This window comes from Tigriopus californicus, chromosome 1 (assembly GCF_007210705.1).
Source record: "Tigriopus californicus strain San Diego chromosome 1, Tcal_SD_v2.1, whole genome shotgun sequence".
Taxonomy (NCBI): domain Eukaryota; kingdom Metazoa; phylum Arthropoda; class Copepoda; order Harpacticoida; family Harpacticidae; genus Tigriopus; species Tigriopus californicus.
Genome location: NC_081440.1, coordinates 3,839,821 through 3,858,448, shown reverse-complemented (window position 1 = coordinate 3,858,448; position 18,628 = coordinate 3,839,821). Strand labels below are relative to the sequence as shown.

Below are 18,628 nucleotides of genomic sequence, written 5' to 3'. Positions count from 1 at the left end.
AAAACTACTACACCCCCAGCAATCCTTATCTTCATGGTAGATCTTTGTTATGGTCCAATTGTGCATTTGGAAGCAATTTTTGTCTCCCTACAAGTGGGAACGTGGGCTTAAATATGCTCAAAAAAAAAGATTCTACCAAAGGGCCATGTTGTTGCTGAAGAAGACCGTAGGACTGAGCCATTGTTTCAAAGAATCTTTTGACTCTAGGGGAGTTTGCAAATTGGTCAATTTGACTTTGATGAAAAAAGGACAATAATCCACTTCGACTCTCAAATATATAAACAGTCGTCCTGCTTTAACGCGTACTCGCAAAACTATACCTATGCACGAACTTCTGGAAAGATGTACTTTGAACAAGCTTCCAGCTACATCGGAATGCTCTTGGTCATAGAAACTCTGAACAATTTTTCGAATTAAAGTAATAAAATGAGAAATGTAGATCTCTTCAATTAAAGGCAGGTCATTTTTTTTTCTTACGAGTACAATGTGGTTCGCTTCAAAGTTATGCTTTGAAAAGCTGATGTTGCGGACCAAAAACAGGCCGAAACCTCGAATTTTATGTATTGTTTACTACAAAGCTTTGAACATGTCTCGTGAGTTCATTAAGCATAGTTTTGGGCTCAAATCTCTCGTTCAGTATGAGAGATTTTTACATAAATCGAGCGAAACGTCTCACAGACTGAAAAATTAATTCCTGAGCCGATGCTGAAATTGGCTAAAAGATCTTTGGCCATCTCTGGGTATAAATTAGGTCACAAACATCATATCGTTCAAACACGTTTCAAAATCGTTCTCAAAAATCATCATGTTCAATAACATTAAACTATAAAAAATGGTTTGAAAACAAAACCCACATATTCTAACATTTTCCCACACGAAACAATATTTCAACCAAGCAAATATATGTACGGGTATTTGGCATTTAAAAGACACATTCGAGTACACATCTCTTAGTTATGATGCATAGTAAGCAGCGGGTGATTAGAGAACTGGCATTTGAGAAGATGAGTCTGTCGATGGTCTACGATCAGTGAGCTTTGCCGTTTTGGATACGAAGAGGCCCACCAATAAAATATGTGGTGCATTGTTGTCTCGATGCAATGTTGAAAATATTGCAATCGATCTCTACTCTGAATCATTACCACATGAAAGTTTCTTCAAAAAAAGTAAGCCAGAGCATGGATTACTGATGTTAATTCATCCTTATTTGCACTTTCAGCAGGACATCTGAACCAATAACGCTTTTTATGAAAAGCTTAGAAATGTTTGCATTTGCTCAAACCCCAACCAAAATATGTAAATTAAATTTTCACGAGTGAAATAATTTTTTGACCTGATTAACAAACACTTTGCAGCTTCCTTAAAAGGGACTGACTTCAGTGAAACAATATACTTATCGCGTTCATTTTGAGTCAATTTCTGAAAAAGCATCGCAAATGCTCTCTTGGTGCGAGTTAAAATGTTTTAGTCACGCTTATTTTTTACTATTTCCGCTGGCGCAATTCTGAATTTCGAGTTAGGGCGTCCTCCGTTTGGCCTCAAAAAAGGCTTTTGTTCTTGTTTTATGCGATGAACTGGGTTTATGGTTCTTTTGAGGGAGAGAAGGGGGGCAAAGGGGGGAGGAATTGTCAGTTACATGAATGGTTTCAATTTTTGATATTTTTACAACTGTTTTGGGGGCTCCCGAGATTTATGTTCCTGACGTGGAATCATCATTTCGTGGGATGACTAAAGTTGGAACAAGTTGAAACTCAACTTTTTCAGCGTTCCACGCCATATCCTGCGTGAGAAATGAGCAAACTTTCCATTAAATAGAAACTTTATCTGCTATTGAAATTCGGGCCAAAATTTTGTGAATTGAAACCTAGTCATAAAGACATAGAAATGGAATTTGTGCACAAAGGAGGGTAGGATTGTTTTGAGAGTCTGCCTGGTTCCATGGATCAATGGGCACGGAGACGGAGAACAGCGTCTAATCATGCGTGAGGTTTTCCGCCCTTTTATTCTTGAATTTATCAATCGTCAAAAAAAGATCCGTCGAAAATTGTCCCATTTTATACCGCCACAATGGAACGTGGGTTCATAATGTTCCAGCCTCAAAGCAACAACCCCCTTTCTTCCAAAGTTTCCATTCACAATGAACAGCTAACAATGAAACTTTGAGAAACAAGGCGCTTTTTATCCACTATGTTTTTTGTTCCGGATACTCTGAAGACTGACGGGCCATAGATTTATTTGAGATACTAGATCCTAGAGTGCTTGGGTTGTAATGAAAGTTCGTTCAGAACCTCTGTTTTTGAGAGGGGAGAAGGAAGAACGGAGACATCGAGAGAGAACGAGAGAAGGAAAGCACTCGCAAAGTGAGGGAAATGGAGCGCATGGAAACTTGCAATGACATCTTTATATGTGCTCCAACGACTTTCTGTGTCCACAATATCCTCACTGCGACATGAATCATAGAATCGGTTAAAGCGAAATAATTGAATAGACCCTCCTCTTGTCTCTGCAGTGAAGGATTATTTGTGGATCAAGCCAAACAAGATAAGTTGGCTGTGCCTTCCATGGTATGACCATTTGATCTAGTACGCTGAAAGTTGGTGAGAAAGCCTGTCCATGAACAACAAATAGTGAAATGAAATGAGAAACTTATTCGCCGATGAGTTACAGACAACAAAGGAAGTTGAAGTGAAAACAAGTGATGCCAAACCTAAAGCCTCTTTTTCTTTTAATGGCAAACTAATTATTGGTCAAGTCTTTCATTCATGACTTCACCCCAGCCTCCTTTTCTGTGCTGTTCATCATTGGGATCTGACTGAAGAGCCTTGAACCCACATGATTGTTCCCTGAAGCCTCTTCAAGCACAAACAAGAATCATTTTGATATTGTTCCATGCCGTATGTAGGCCAATCTTTATAAGGAGAGGTCGTGTGTTGACTTTGTTGACTTGTTTTATGTGCATCTTTCTGGCCAATTACTTCCATAGAATCCATCCCCGTGCTCAATTTGTATATTTTTGAGCCATCCGCCCGAAAAAATAAGCACCAATCAGAGGGTGGGACAAAAGTGGGTATGAGCAGGCCTGTGGTCCACTTTAGCTCATGCAGGGTGGTTGAGTGTATGGACTCTGCCATTGCATATGGACCACCATGATTATTTCCTCCTTCCCTTCCCCTTCCATGGGTTTGAAAGCCTCTCTTCATCCTCTTCCGTTGGAGTCCCTTCCAAATGTTTTGGCTTTTTGTCAGGAAATTTCTGGAGCAGAACGATGACTTTCGGCTTTGGCCATCATCGAGACATCGAAGCTTGCCAAAGGAACATGGAACAGAGCAAAGTCTCTCAATTGATAGAAACCATGGGCATCATGAAATATCATACTGCCACTACATTAGTTTCAACCAACGGCAACGATGTCTTGGCAAGATGATACTGCTGTCGATCCATCCATTCATTAATGGAGTATTTCGGGCATTGATTTCTAGTCTTGTTCCTCGCCATTCGTAATATCATCAAGCTTATTCCTCCACAAATTAATGTCGTGTTTCATTAGTCTTCATCCCCATGGCAATGAGTTGATAGCTAATCCTCTAGCTCGACCCATATCCTTTTATTGTGCATTGGCTTAATAATAAAAGCCGAGCATAAAAGCCAGTTTGGGATGTTCGTATATCTTCTTCGCAAGCCAGTTCTGGCATCTAAAACCGTCTCCAGCGGATCTGACGATGTTTCTATGGGGTGGCTAACAATTTCTTTACGCATGGAACCAATGGCTGAACGGGTTTCCTTTTGGGGGAGCGTGCTCCAAGGAGGAAAGAGTGAGTCATAACTTTTATAGCGATCTCTTGACGTTTTTCTGGGAACTTTCTACATTTTGCCGTCACTTCCCGGTTTATTATTTTTCAGGGAGCCCGACTTCCATACCAAATACTCATGAGAGACTGCCTCATTTTGGAGACAAAATGCCAACGAGTAACAACTGGTTCGATGGAAATGTCTCCAATTGATAATGGGAACCAATCAATGAGAAGGAGGATTCCCAGTCAGTCTGTTAGTGTCATGGAACAAAGAGAACGAGATCCAAATCAGGAACGTTCCCCGAATGGGACCAAATTGATAACAAGGAAAGGGAACTTGTGGGACAGATAACAATGTCCGGTTGGCAATGTCGACTAACTTTCACAATGCTAACTCAGACACCATTGATCTGGCTCATTCTTACGATGGTACAAGCGCCCTTTCATGGAAAATAGTGCCTTAAAATTGTGGGAAAAAGACGGGATCAAATGTTTTTGAAGAACACCAATCAGTTTACAATACAAAAACATGGCCATTAACCCGAATACACCTCACCACAGAACTCTGCGTAAAGAACATGGAAAATGACATTCTTTTTTTTAACGTTTTTTCCTTCAATATGAGGAGGCACTTTTTCATCTCCATCTCTTCTTCGTCAGATGACCTTTAAAACGGTAGGCATATTCATGTCCTTCAAAGACATACCAACCTCGGAAAACCACTGAGAGCCTTTCAGAAACTCACTCCCAAATAGTAGGGAACAAATGGGAACCCAAGCTATACAATAGTACGTACTAGTTTGAAACAAAGGCTGCCAACTAGCACAGGCGTCGTCTGTTGTTCTCTTGATGTCTTCCCAATGAAATTCCACATCCATTTCGAGCTCTTCATTCAGCTGATGCTCTCCACAGAGGTTGGTGGTCCAACCCGCTTCAGGGGGATGGCCTCTCTTCGTTCAAGAATTGTTCTCTGGGGAAATGCTAAACATAAACCGCAGACACTTCTCATTGTCTCTTGAACGGAATGTCGAGGCCACGGCGACTATCAAAACGAAATCTTGGTCATTTGCTCAATTGGTCAAAAACTAATCAATTGGCTCCAGAGAAGTGAATCGATCCTTGCATCCGGATGATGAGTAGTACTCCGATTGCAGGGAGCAGAAAATTCGAAAAAAAGATCACGAGAGTTTTGTCATCAAAAACCATAGTAGGACAGGCAAGGGAGGGTGGAGGCAGAATTCAACTAGATGGTTCTGAATTGGGGTAGCATCTTGAGCAGCATAGATGGGCGTTAAAATATTTCATAGTTTTTCGCTATCCCAACAAGTAGCAGATCAAAATTTGATATATTTGAGATGGTTTTTCTAATTATTATTTAACCTGTAACATGAAACTTCCTTCCATAATAGAATGTATTTCGAACACTTGATCATTTACGTTAAAGCCGTAAAAACCTCAATACTCGATTCCAAAAATACACTTAACTGAAAAATAGTATTAAGTGTACAAGTCCTTCCGAATCAGGCTTCATTTTGATTTTACACCATGAATGGTTATGAACAAGTTTTTTTGAAAACCCTCATATTGATCTTTGCTTTTAAACATTTTTCTCAGGAGCCTGAAGTCCTATTTCAAACCATCGTTCCTATTTCAAACCATCGTTTTTTCTGAGGTTTGCAAGAATCTTTGGAAGTGTGCCCATGTCTGTCTACTTGCATGCTGGGCCGAGCATTTGGCTCTGCAATGGTGTTTAAGTGCAAACAGAGCTTAAAATGGATTTTATGACCGAAGGGACTTTCCTTCAATGAGGATGCTCTCCGGGTGTGCCGAGGTGGAAGAGGGTGTCTACGCCATGTACCGCTCGTCCATTGATATCATCTTGCGAGAGTTCAGTATTTCCAATACGAAGAGTGTGTTCCAATTTTTGCCCTCAGACTTTGCGGTTGTCAATTCATTTGCTCAATATTTCATTAATACTTTAGGTTCCCTATTTGTAGAGGAGCATATGGTTTGTTACAGCAGAGGAATGGAAGGACGGAACGAAAATCGTACAGACAAGAGCAAATTGGGCAATTTATGGAGGATCTCCATTGGGTCATGCTGCCGCAGTTCAATGGGCAAGGGGGATGGGACATGGAGGGATAACTTTATGGCTTACTTAATCTCCATCTTCTTTTATTGGATAGTATTCAGGGCTGAGTGGTCGACGGGGTTGTTGTTCCTCCAGTTTTCATCTCTGTGTTCCCTCCTTGTTCTTGCAGAGGGACACGGAGATGGTAATCAAATCTCCCTCTAAAATCTATTAACTTCGCCATTATGAACCAAACAAAGAGGAGGAAGTTGGCACAAAGAGAGCTCGCTGTCATTCATGGCCAGATACCAAGTTCTTGTTCTCAGCCACACTTTTACTGATTGGTACCTTTTTTTTGAGGCCTGGAAAGTACTCGTAAATCTTGAGGGGGGGGATGAATGAGGCAAGAACGGATTTCTTTCTTCCCTTCCCTCTTTTTATACCTTTTTATCACCCTCTTCATAGATTATCAAAATCCTTCACCCCAGATTCTCTTCTTTGGAGCTTAAACGAAGATGATGAAGACTCTTCAATCAAGCTCTGCATTTTCTTGTGCCAGATTCTGGTACCTGATTCACGGGTTCAGATCTGAGCATTCAGTTCATCGGTCTAGCCTATAGTATACATAAAAGAGAGTCATCCAAATGTTAGAAGAACTGTTGATTGTGTGACGTAAAATAAACTGTTTTAAGATTGCAATTGCAGCGGTTCAGCAGGAATGTCGAATTTCGGGTACACATCAAGAAAGGTGTGAGCTCATGTCTGACCTGAAGGATCTCCCTCAACAATGCCTACCTTGATTGTCCATAGAAGAAAGTTCCCCCAAGGCATTTCCTAGAGTGAGGAAATCTGAAAAGCGAGGCCAATTATTCCCTTGAGAATATTCCTCAAATCACTTCGAAGCCTTCAAGGAGGCTGAACTATGAAGACTGAGTGGGATTTTGTGCATGGCTTTCAAGTTTTAAATGAGGTTCTATTGTCAGTAGGTCCACCAGAGCGCTTAAGGGGAAACCGAGGTCGATATATTTTTCAAAAGCTTTTTACTTCGGAACAATTCAGACACCTGTTTTGTCAACCTCTGCTTCACAAACTCGTAGAGATCTTGGTCCAATGCCAATACCCGTTGGATCTTCAATAAGGCCTGGTGTTCCACATCAGGATGAGGGTTGGCATTGGCTTGGAATAGGGATTGTGAAGTTGCTAAATGCTGTCGAATGCCTCGGAAGAACCTTGGTAAAAGGAGCTCAAGAGCAACTAAGGTCTCATTGAAGAGTTCCAAGACTCCAACCACAGGGAAATGGGATTCTATATTTAGTTTTGCCAAGGCCAAGGCTTTTAGATTACCCACCTCTCGACATTCCAAGGCATTACCACAAAAGTAAGTCAATTGTTGCTCGCGGTAATAACCTTTCTTAATGGAACATTCGGGATCATCGTTCAGAACACATTCAGATATGTTCTTCCGAAACCATCCCTAAACAAGAATGGATCATTGCATTAATTATTTTCCCCGTACTTTCTACTGGAGTGAAATATTCAAGATTACGAGCATTCTTTTTTTTCTTTTACAATTATTCAGACAATGTGAAATGTTTCCTTACTTACCTCAGGAGGTTTCTGTTTGCCTTTCCATATCTTCATCTTTCTCTGATGATAAAATAATGAAGCAAAACGACTAATTGGTTCTCGGACCAAGTTGAGCCAAGTGGGGTTCAATTGTGGATCATACCGTCGAAAGTCCACGAAGTAGAAATGTTCCATAAAAACTAATGGCCTCGGGGATCGTTTGATTTGGTCCACAAATTCCTGTTCCCTGCCAATAGACATAGAGTAGGGAAAGTTGGGCAATCTGGTTTGGCCACTCTTGATCATGTGGAACCGATTTTTGGGGGCTAAAACCTTGATCCAATTTCTCACGGTTGAAGATCCACTCTTGCGGTTTTTATTGAAGATGAGAATACTTGTATTAATGGTCTCGGTTGGCTCATATTCGTACGGGATAATCAGTTCCGGTCTGGGATTCAAACTTGTCAGGTCCGGATGAACATTTTGAAAATCATTCTTGACCTCAATATCTAAGATGCTCCAATGCGGTTCAGACCATACTGAATAATTGTCGAACTGAATAATAAACCAGCAAATGATTTTACTAACGTTTGTCATCATATCAAAGCAAATAGGTTTTTAGGCCCAAGAGAGAGATCAGAGAGACATTTGGTTAAAAAGGGAAACCCTCTCGCGTTTTTGTCTCAAAATCAACACCCTTTATATCGAACCTCTTTAAATTGTATTTAATAGATTTAAAAAGTTTCCCATTCCTAAAAGTACCAAAGATGTTACTGATTTTCAAGGGTTGGTTTGCAAGCTCTGGCATTGTACCATAATATTTCATTTCAATGTAAGGTGGCTGATCAAGTGCAAAATTTATCAATACTTAAACCCCCTAATCCATGAGGACTATAATGAATCAGCCGAACTTTAAGCTGATTAGTTTCTACTTTCATGATATTCAGCGATTTTTATAATTTCATTTGCCATATCATTTGACTTTTTGGGCTGAAAAGCCAATGTATTTGCCACTATCACTCTTTTTGACATTTTTGGGACAAAAAAGACCTTTCTATTTGCCAGAAATATGCACCCTTAAACAAAGCCATACCGGAAAGACTTGGTTGGATGATGTTTGCGAATAATGATTCCATATGATTAGTGACGTGAACACCAATAAACCCCCAAGCGTCTTCAATGATCCCATGACTAGTTTTAAATATTATGAACAACAAACTCAATTCAAAGCCTCAGAATGATATACCAATGTGCCAGCTTTACCAAACACAAACACCTTTTTCAGCAACTCGACAACTGTGACATGATTTTTATGATCTCCTTTAAGTAACATGAAGTAAAACCATTCACTTTCAAGTCAACGATTTTATTCAAATTTATTTACAAAGTATCGCACAATACTAAATTACAATCACTCAGAAACAGTGGCTTTGAAATGATTCCAAGTTTTGGGACAATGGGCCTGGTATAGTTGATGTAGTGGAAGCTCTGGGTCCAATGGTGACGGGTCTAGGCCTTCTTTTCTCCTCATGCCCGAGAAATAATGAACCATGTAACTGTGGGCAGTTTTCTCCCTGACTGTCTGTTGTTGGGATGAATCGAAAAAGGTCTTCCAGTCTCTAAAGCCAGCAAATAAAATAAAGCAGAAGTCTCATTCAACAGAGAAAAATTGCAATTCGGTAAAAGATTTTCTTTGGAAAAAAATGCAATTCGGTAAAAGATTTTGTTTGAAAAGTTGGGCAAAAATCATTTATTGAGTGAAGATAATTCTCACTCGTTCCATGATGCATTGAGAAAAATTTGTATTATGCCAAAGTTGACAACCCTGCTTGATGTTTCTCGTCCCTCTTCGTTTTTAACTGATCATATTTAAAGATTTCGAGGTATGCTTGAATGTATGTACCTTGACTTAATTGTTGCATCACAATCTTGATGATTGCAACAAGTGTAAAAAGGAACGTGGGAGGCAAAAATAGATTGGCTTCATCACTTCTACTTGATTTACCAAGCGAACATTCAATCTCGTTCAGTGAGTTGTAATCACGACTCTCCAAACAAATTCAATTTGATCTTTTGATACAATGAAAGCAAACTTATTCTAAAACTTTTGTTGTTTTGTTCATCTTTAAAGGGCAAAAGGAAAATCCTAGGTTGTGATAATATCATCACCTTCCTGCTAATGTCTTGATTTACCTGGCTTTGAAAGGATATGTAAAATATGAGGGCAAGATTTCAAAATCGTTGCATTTTTGACCCGTTGATTCAATCTTTAATGGGCCACATTTTTGAGTTGCCACCCGTGTAAGAAGAAGTGGTCCATTTGCTCCCCAATTTGACCCATCGAAGTGTTCTCTCTGAAATGGGTGGAAAAGAAAATATTTTCGAGCAAGGCAAATAAGTCTAGTCACAAAAATAACATCACAAAAGAGGGCAAACACTTTTGGGAGAAAGTTCTTGCCATTGTACAGGTGTCACCTCTTATTGTAGAGGATAATTCTTTACATAAGATATTGATTTGTATTTCATTTTTTCAAGATAAACAGAAATCATGAAAATCTAGCTGCACATTGCCTATGGGGAGTTTTTCCTTATTGTCAATCGCAACTTTAATCAAGCCTAATCTTGAACTTTGACAAAATTCTATGAACGTAGAATAAAAACATCGCTAGTACGTCAAAAAAATTAAACTGGCTCATTTATCGTCCAAATATTTTAAGTACTTAATAGGATAGTGCAGCTTTTGGCACTTAACGAAAATGAAAGGCAATTTTATATGTTTGTAAGTTTTAAGCGACATTTTTTGCTACTTTTAGCCTTTAAAGAAATCTTAAAGAAAATGGAGAAATATTATTTCTTTTTGTGTCATTGAAAAAGACAATCATATTTCTTGGGAATAACTGGAAACACAATTAGGCCATTTATCGATATTTTAAGGCTTAAAACGCAACCTTTAAGTTGTAATAACTAAGCATGTTCTAAATAGAAGTTTATGAAATGTTACGTCAATACATTACTAAGAGTATGTTTAATACTGATTGGCTACGTTTGTGACAATGATACATTTTAATGAGCTTTAAGTGATTTAGCCCACTTATCTGAGCTACTTTTAAATATGTGTATTTCACAAAAGTTATTCCTTTTGTCTCTTTGACAAAGAAAGACATATCTAGATGTCTAGGCATTTGAGCAAACACTTAACCAGGAAATATATCAACTGTGTGCCACTACTTTCTGCAAGGCAAAAAAAGGTTCAGGCAAGCAGGCAGGCAGGCGCGCAAGCAAGCCAAAGAAACGCAGAACTTGTTCAGGCTAACTTTTTCTAATGGCTCCAATCTGAGCTCGATTCTTATATTCAAGAAATACATATTGCTCTTTAAATGAATCAATAGTGTACCAGGTGTGCCATAAGTCCTCCGACAAATCTCGCTAGCCACTTCATCAAGGACGATTTGGAGAACAATAGTGTTAAAATAGTATTAAAATCAGATGACAAGTAGACAATCACAATGATTCTCTAGCCACTGTAGGTGAGACAAGAATAGCCTTAAAAACCACGCTTACCTTCCGAAAGCCCTGTTATTCAGCTTTCCAATGGTATCAATTGCAAAATCGTTTTTATCACACCTTCAGTAGCCAGGGAATCACCCTGCAGTTTAGAGTAATTTATTTATCTAACACCCCCACATTGGCAGCAATGAACCCTCCAACCGCCTCCAGAAGGACTTGAACGCCTTTATGATGGCCTGGTCGGACAGGGCGGCCCCCTTGACATTCACGGCCATGATGAGGGAGTCCACCTTTGGGTGGAAGACTCTGAAGACCTTCTCCTCAATTTGCGTCCAGATCAAGAATTCCAATGAATTCAGGTTCGAGGATGAGGGAGGGGGAAAATTCTTCGGGCCAGAATCTATTGGAGCTTAAATTTAACTCCAGATAATTCTGAGTGATATCAGAAGTGTGACAAGGAACACTCAGTTCCCGGCGCCCTAGTGGCTGTTAAGGGCCGGGATGACCTTTGCACCAAGAATCCGGCTATACTGGGTGCCATTCACGTTGTCCTTGATCCAGAGCACTGGAAGTCGATTTTTTTTTTACTTTGGGCAGTCACTGAAGTTGCCAACGGCATTATATGTGTTATTGGCCCTCTAAACGGTGCTCCTGGCAATGTCGCTGACTCGATCCGAAAAGTTATTTTTTCGTGGATTTTTTTCCATCATTGTTTTCAAACACAGTAAGATCAGCTGTTGAATAGAAAAATGTAGCTAGATATGCCAAGAAAACCCCGAAATCATTTTTTAAATATCTTTCTTAATCACTGAGCTAAATGATTTTTAAAGCCGTGTCCGAGCACTTATGGCCCACACCCCGGAAAATCTAATATCAAAACAAATGAGAAATAATTTAGCTTAGCCATCCCTTGACCAAGGCCCTAAGCTTTTCAATCGAGTCATTTTTTTAAGAGAGCGACCCCCTTTTTGCAGACTTCCATACTGCTACTGGGAATGGGCCCTCCTGTGACCTGTGGATTGTGAAAGCTTCTGAAATCGATGACGCCAACGTGGAAACGTCTTTTGCGTTCCTTTCTTACAATTCTATTATTCATTCTATTATTTGAGATAGTCTCATTATGGAGAAACATTTAAAGGTGCACGATATAATACATAGAATATTTCAGACTCTTAAAACGGAGGTAAAAGTGAGATAACAATAGCACACCAAAAGGCACTCATGGGGACAGTAAAAAGGTTTGCCACTTAATTTGACACTGATTATGAAATTAGATCCAATGATTCGAGGCATTGGTGGAGGTTATTAAACATACTAGTTTTCCTCCTGTGGTGTGTAATACAACGATGTCAAGCCTCAAGTGTTAAAAATTGAATTTGAAAATATGAATTAAACTCAACTTTTGTCAAGTTGTTTCACTCAACCTCACAAAAATATCCTATGATCTCTTACCAATTCCACTATTGCTTGTTCGAGAAATGCGTGATTTTTCCCAAATTTCATATACGCACTGCCCACTTTTTCCGTTTCCACTCCCACAATAACATTGTTGTTGGCCAGCCTGGGAAAAGCCTTTAAAGCGATCAAATCCGAATCTATGTATGTCCCACCAAACTTGTGCAAAATAACCACTCGAAGTAAGTCACTCATATGGTTCAACGGGTAGATGGTTTCTTTCCATTTTGGACTGTTCCACAACTCTCCCAAAGGAGATGCTTCGAGAAAGTGAGCAAAGCTCAAATGTCTAAACTGAATCTGACTCACATCTTTGAGGTAATCTGGAACAATCGGAATAGATCCACCTCCATTAATCAAAACAACGATCGAGTCAAAGGGATTCGCCCCATGATAACTTTCCACTGCACACATAAGGGATCGGTCCAATTCGTCCAATGACTCTTGGGTCTCCAGGAAGAATACGGTCTCGTTGATATCAACAAGACTTTCCTGGAAAGGCTCAACTTCAATGCTAGAGGTCAGATTCTTGGACCGTAAAGAGGGTGGTTTTCTTCCATAAGCTCGTTTATCCATTGTCAGGAAAGTGAACGTGGAACAGATGAAGTAGAGGCCAATGGCGGTCGCGGACACTTGTTTGCACGCGTAGATGGGGAAGAAGGACTTGACTCGCATAATGTCTTTAGATAATGGACTTTCGTTTTCAACGTTTAGCATTGCTCCATCGCCTTTTCATTAAGCTTGCTTTACATAATCGGGATGAAAACTGACAGTTATTGAGAGACACTTGTGCTTTTCGTGACAAATGTTGTTCCACTTCGAAACCATTACATACTTACTGCTTGCATTATTTGGTATATGACTACAGTTGATACGCATGGACATGTTCATGGATAAAAAGCACATTTTTTGCTCCTATTGTCTACATACTATTTTTAATGTTTGGCAGAAACACCATAATGCAGTCATTTCTGATTTATCATTGAAATGTGAGCTTGGCCGCTGGCTCGAACATCTTAACAAATTTTGGTTTAACTTCCTAGGAACCGATTTTTAGTTGTCATTGCTTCTGATTAAGTAACCTTTTCAAAGTTAATATCAAGCTTTGAAACTGTTTCAGTCGTTGAAAGAGAGGTCCGTGTTGAAATTGCCTGACTTTATTTGGATTCATTTCCTGTACACTTGAAGAAAAGTGACTAAGATCACACACACATGTGCGCTCGTGGGACTGTTAAAGGTCAATACCATTCGTTAGTCATGATTTTCATCAAGCGGAGATTAAAACTGAGCATCCTATTTTTGATGCTGATTTTCATTATCTTGCTTCAACCAGACCAAAAGAGCGAAAATATTGCAACAAGCTTCCCAAATCAGAGCAAAAAATCGACTTCCGTCACTGAGAATTGTTTGGGCAAGATTATTGTTGACTCAAATATTCAATGGGATTCGAAAATCGTTCAACGCTTCTCGAAAAACAAGTCTTGTTTGAGACTGTTTGTGGAACCAAAATTGTGAGTGTTCCAACAACAAGATGCAAAATAGAAGCTTCAAAATACTTTTTCATTAGAGTTGAGAGTACACCCACGTACCAAGAATTTGGGATGAAAGTGACTTCCCCCGAAATCGACAGAAATATTCCGTCCTTATTCGATTTTCATAAGATCCCAGACATTGGTCCATTGGCAAGGAAACGACCCTTCAAGTTTGCTATTTTCGAGGAGGACGTTTCAAACCAATTCAAACATTCCAGAGTGAAAATTCTGAACCTTTTGAATATTCAAGACCTCAAAGATGTGGACTTTGTTTTCATGACCGATCAAGCATTGGTTCGTCGACGATTGCTTTTAGTCTTGGCTTATGGAGCCATTCCAATCCTAATCAACATATCGACGTCATTTCGTTCACTTCCATTTGCTGAGGTCCTAGATTGGTCCAAGATTGTTTACAGAGCTAATTGGAGAACTGTTCCAGTTAAGGATTGGATTAGAAAACGGAAAGACGCAGTGAACGAGGATTAAACTTATTTGAATTTGACTCTAGGATCTGATCGATAAGTTGAGTTGGACAAATGCCTTTGAAAGGTTAGGGAAGCGTCGCCAAGGATGGTCGGTGTGGAACGCATATTTCTCTTCAATGCCAAAGATCTTGGACACATTTGTAGCGATTTACACCCAACAAGATTTGGGACTTCCTGGTCTCATATTTAAGTTAAGAAGTTTTTCAAGGTTTCCTTTTTTTATTACAAAACACGCCTATTCAATTGTAATAGTACATAGTAATCGTATCAGACTTCCTATTGTAGGACTTTTCTGGCCATGGAATTCGAGATGATTATTCAAATGACATGGCTCCTTCGATATGGAACCCGGAATTTGATTACTTTTATTGGAATATTGCGTTCAACCCATTTATTAGAGCTCCAATTGTGCCCCCAATGTTCGAGACAAGCCGAGGGTCGAAAGAGATCCCCAAAGCAAGAAAGAAATACTTTAAAGAACTTTTCACTCCCATCGTAATGACTTATAAGAGGCACAACCTGTTAAAAGATGCCTTGGCCATGTTCGGAAATATTACCCAACACATTGACAAAGCAAGTGAACTAAAGAACAAATATTTACAAAACAGCTTCAGATTGAAGATGGCTAATTGAATGAACAGGTTATCATTATTTGGAATGATCCTAGCGGCAAACCATATTTTGAAATGCTAAACACACTCAGGGTGGCCATCAACGCTAAGGTACAATTCATTTTCCCACCCAAAAATAGCCTTCACAATCGATATTTGCCGTTGGATTCCATTCAAACAAGGAGCATTTTTCTCTTTGATGACGACACAAGACGTTTGGATGGGACAGCTTTATTGAAAGGTTTTAGGTAAGTGATTCAAATATTTGACTTTTGCGTGTCTTGCAACTTCCGAGTCACTCTTATATAGAGCGTGGCAAGAAAATCGTGACCGATTAGTTGGTTTTGTTGGAAGAGATTTGGATCAATATCTTGTTCCTGAAATGGGGAAATGGCATTACATCATTCAGATGGTAAACATAAATGACCAACATCAACTTAATACTAATTGGAATGAAAAATACAATATTGGTAAACTATTTATCGACAGCATTGTGAGAATTCCATTTTGTTACCCATGGCCCTATTCATCGACAAATTCTACCTTTATGTAAGAGCTTTCCATTGCAATGATCATTTTGACCCATGTTGAAAACATTATATCGTTCAGCACTATACCTACAATTTGCCCCAAACGTTAAAAGAGTTTGTGGATAAAGAGCTCAATTGTGATGATATATTTCTCAACGCCATGGTCCAAGATCTAACGGACAAACCAGGATTGATGACGTCATATTTCAAGGATTACTCATGTGATGAGGACGTATGCAATTTGGATGCAAACAATTCTATCTCACAACGGGACAATCACAAGGTCATTCGGGATCAATGTCTGGATATGGTTTATGAAACCTATGGATATATGCCACTTCGTCCTGGAAGATTCTACGTTCAAACCTTGGAGCGTTCTTTTTGCCGAGAGTTGAACTCTGCTGAACGTGACTATGGTCGATACTGCTATCAAAAGTACAGCTTTAACTAGAAATCTCATTGTATAGTTAATATATTCAAAGTTATCTCTGAACAATCTAATTTCAGGCCGGGTACCACAAGGAACATGAAACCATTCAATTCATCAATTTTCCAAAAGAAAACATTTGATCAAATTGGATGGTTTCATATTCAATTTCAATTTTATAACAGCTTTGGAAACCGATCCGATTAGAAGAATCGCCTTCTTGAAGATGCACAAAACAGGCAGTACCACCATCAGCAATATAATATATCGCCATGCAATGGCCCACGATCTGAATGTAGCCCTTCCCAAGAGAGGAACCATGTTGGGTTATCCACAACGATTCCACCGAGCCTTCACTGATCAAAGGCTTTATTTGGTTCTCTTTGACATTTTGTGCTCTCACATGGTCTGGGATCTTCATCAAGTCGAGAGAACCATAGGGAAGAAGCCGTTTACCTTCACCATTCTCCGGGATCCTGTGGAACGTTTCATTTCGTTTTGGGATCATTACCAACTTGGAAGCCACCAAAATCTTCATGAGTTTATTCGTAACCCAAAGGGATCGCCACATCCAGAATGGCTAACCATGGTCCAAGAGATGGGATATGGGAACTCGGAGAGCAAATGGAACGCTGAAGATGTAATTCGCTATACTGATGCCAATTTCAAACTCATCCTCATCCAAGAACATTGGAATGAATCCATGTTTTTGCTTTGGCATTCTTTGCATTGGAACATAAAGGACTTTGGCCATCTTCCACAACTCAAGCGGGATGAGGAACACAAGTCTATAATTGATCATGACGAAAGAAAACGCTTGGAAGAGTGGCTCAAGCTTGATCATGAGATCTACAAACACTACTTGACCGTATTCCAAGAGAAATTGAACCATTGGAATCCGAGTGATTTACAAGAAGGCTTAGACAAAATGGCCCTCGTTCAGACAAACGTAACAATTGCGTGTGAAGTCAAGGAGACTTTGAATGCCAATTTAAGTGGGATTTTGAGAAAGACTTTTGACAGTCACTTCTTGGGTTTTAACGTGAAAAATACAACTGATTGTCTTAGTTTGGCAATGCCTGAAGAGACTTTAGTACGAAAAATCCGAAAAGTACAACTTAAAAAGTTTCATGTTTTGAATGCCAAATGATTGCGTTGTTGTCTAGGATACAATTATGTCCTAACCAAAAATAATAATAATAAAATCTGTTTCTGATGGCTATTTCACGCAACCCTTTTTGATTGATATTGTCCCAATGTAACTGGAACGATATATGCCAATTGCTCAAAACACTCAGTCAGCAGCTTCAAGAAATCAAATGTTGCTTTTTACAGACTTGAGAAGGAACTGATTTATTCATTTAATATGAGTTATTGTCAGGGTTTGAACCGTTACCTAAAGAAGGAATGCGTTACTATTACTGTTACTTCGCTACCGTTACCCGTTACTTTTGCAGAAAAAGAGGGCCAAAAATTGCAAAAAAAAACGTTTTTGCCAGTTTTTAACCTTTAGTAAATGTGACGTGAAACAAATGACTCCCGTGATAATATAGTTGATCCCATCAGAGGCAAGTTAGTCATTGCAGTTTTTTGCGGACTTCCTTACCGCTGCTGGGATTTGAGTCCTAGCAGTTCAAGACGAGAAATTTATTCATTTTACCTAGCTTTTATTTATATATTTTATTTGATCAGCTAACAAATTGGAATTGGCTGATCTGGCTAACCCTTGAATATAAGGTTGATCGGGAATGTTAGTCAAAAAATTGTCCAAGTCTGAATTAAATCTTGCTATTTGATCAACGCCTACATAAGCCCTACCAATATTTGAAGGCAGCAAATTGATTAAACAATGAAGGAGTCCGAGGAAGAAGAGAGTTGGACTTTATTGTTTGAACTAGCCTGGATTCTCGAGGGCTTAAAGTTGCTCTCAAAACGCACGTTAAGCCTCTGCGGTCATTACAATTGACCCTAAATCCTGGGTTGGGTTTCTCTTAGAGTTTACATAAGAGAAAGATGCCTTCGGATTCGACCTCACCTCCTGAACTACTCTACTTTCCTTTTTCAACTGATCTGTCTCAACGGAGGCCTTAATTCTACCTTGGATTAAATCCAACTTTCTTTGAAGGTTAGCCACAACTGCTGGATTAATATTACTGTGGAGCCTTTTTGCTAGTTTGCAACTCTTTTAGAACAAATTCTTCCTATACTTCGGAATTTTAGACTGTATCCCTGTGGAACACACTCAGAGATTGCTAGAGTGGAACAGACGCCCTCAAAAACTAGAATATTTTTTTCATTTGAGACGGAGTTTAAAAAAAATAATGGGTTGGAAACCTTTACGCATTTTTCTTTCCCTCGTTTTTAGGAGAAGAGAGTAAAGGTAACGGGAGGGCTGAAAAACCGTGACGTTATTTTTTATTTTTATTTTTTTGTATTTGGGTGCTAGGGTTGGAGGGATGAGCCTCGCCGGGCCAGCGAAGCCAGCCATCACATAGTCCTTATACTTTTTCCGATAGGCAGTGTCGTGTCCGTATCAGTTTGGTTCTCCGTCTGTGGGCAGGGTTAGCGTCTAAAAGTTTCCTTGAGAAAGGTCGGGGAGGAGATTCGAACCGGGGTCCTTTCTCGTATAAGGAAACTGCGCTAACCACTACAC

The 18,628-nt window shown here is 39.4% G+C and overlaps 4 protein-coding genes across 5 annotated transcripts in view; 1 reads left to right on the top strand and 3 right to left on the bottom strand.

Moving 5' to 3' along the window:
- The window catches only part of LOC131880659 (netrin receptor UNC5C-like), a 42,548-nt gene extending 35,755 nt beyond the window's left edge, over nt 1-6,793 (bottom strand). The window contains exon 1 of the mRNA XM_059227350.1: nt 6,658-6,793. Within this exon, the coding sequence (XP_059083333.1) occupies nt 6,658-6,670 (13 nt within the window). The 5' untranslated portion in view covers nt 6,671-6,793. The remainder of the gene's footprint in view (nt 1-6,657) is intronic.
- Nucleotides 6,794-6,827: 34 nt separating this feature from the next.
- On the bottom strand, nt 6,828-8,674 carry LOC131880674 (uronyl 2-sulfotransferase-like). The gene is made up of 3 exons (XM_059227361.1): nt 8,522-8,674; nt 7,468-7,983; nt 6,828-7,336 (listed from the first exon to the last, which is right to left on the bottom strand). The coding sequence occupies exons 1-3, from the start codon at nt 8,615-8,617 to the stop codon at nt 6,863-6,865; spliced, it is 1,086 nt and encodes a 361-aa protein (XP_059083344.1). The 5' UTR covers nt 8,618-8,674; the 3' UTR covers nt 6,828-6,862.
- A 104-nt stretch (nt 8,675-8,778) lies between these two features.
- LOC131884803 (lactosylceramide 4-alpha-galactosyltransferase-like) lies at nt 8,779-13,270 on the bottom strand. Its single transcript, XM_059232689.1, has 3 exons — nt 12,388-13,270; nt 9,622-9,782; nt 8,779-9,047 (listed from the first exon to the last, which is right to left on the bottom strand). The coding sequence occupies exons 1-3, from the start codon at nt 13,105-13,107 to the stop codon at nt 8,840-8,842; spliced, it is 1,089 nt and encodes a 362-aa protein (XP_059088672.1). The 5' UTR covers nt 13,108-13,270; the 3' UTR covers nt 8,779-8,839.
- Nucleotides 13,271-13,527: 257 nt separating this feature from the next.
- On the top strand, nt 13,528-17,190 carry LOC131884787 (exostosin-3-like). 2 transcript variants are annotated; one of them, XM_059232672.1, is made up of 8 exons: nt 13,528-13,901; nt 13,958-14,360; nt 14,431-14,980; nt 15,049-15,266; nt 15,328-15,430; nt 15,508-15,567; nt 15,628-15,983; nt 16,056-17,190. In XM_059232672.1, exons 3-8 carry the CDS (start codon nt 14,735-14,737, stop codon nt 16,180-16,182), a joined length of 1,110 nt encoding a protein of 369 aa, XP_059088655.1. In that variant the 5' UTR covers nt 13,528-13,901; nt 13,958-14,360; nt 14,431-14,734; the 3' UTR covers nt 16,183-17,190. The 2 variants fall into 2 exon arrangements, with proteins under 2 accessions (XP_059088655.1, XP_059088663.1); XM_059232680.1 differs by lacking the exons at nt 13,528-13,901; nt 13,958-14,360; nt 14,431-14,980; nt 15,328-15,430; nt 15,508-15,567 and having other exon boundaries at nt 15,019-15,266; nt 15,760-15,983.
- The last annotated feature ends 1,438 nt before the right edge of the window (nt 17,191-18,628 follow it).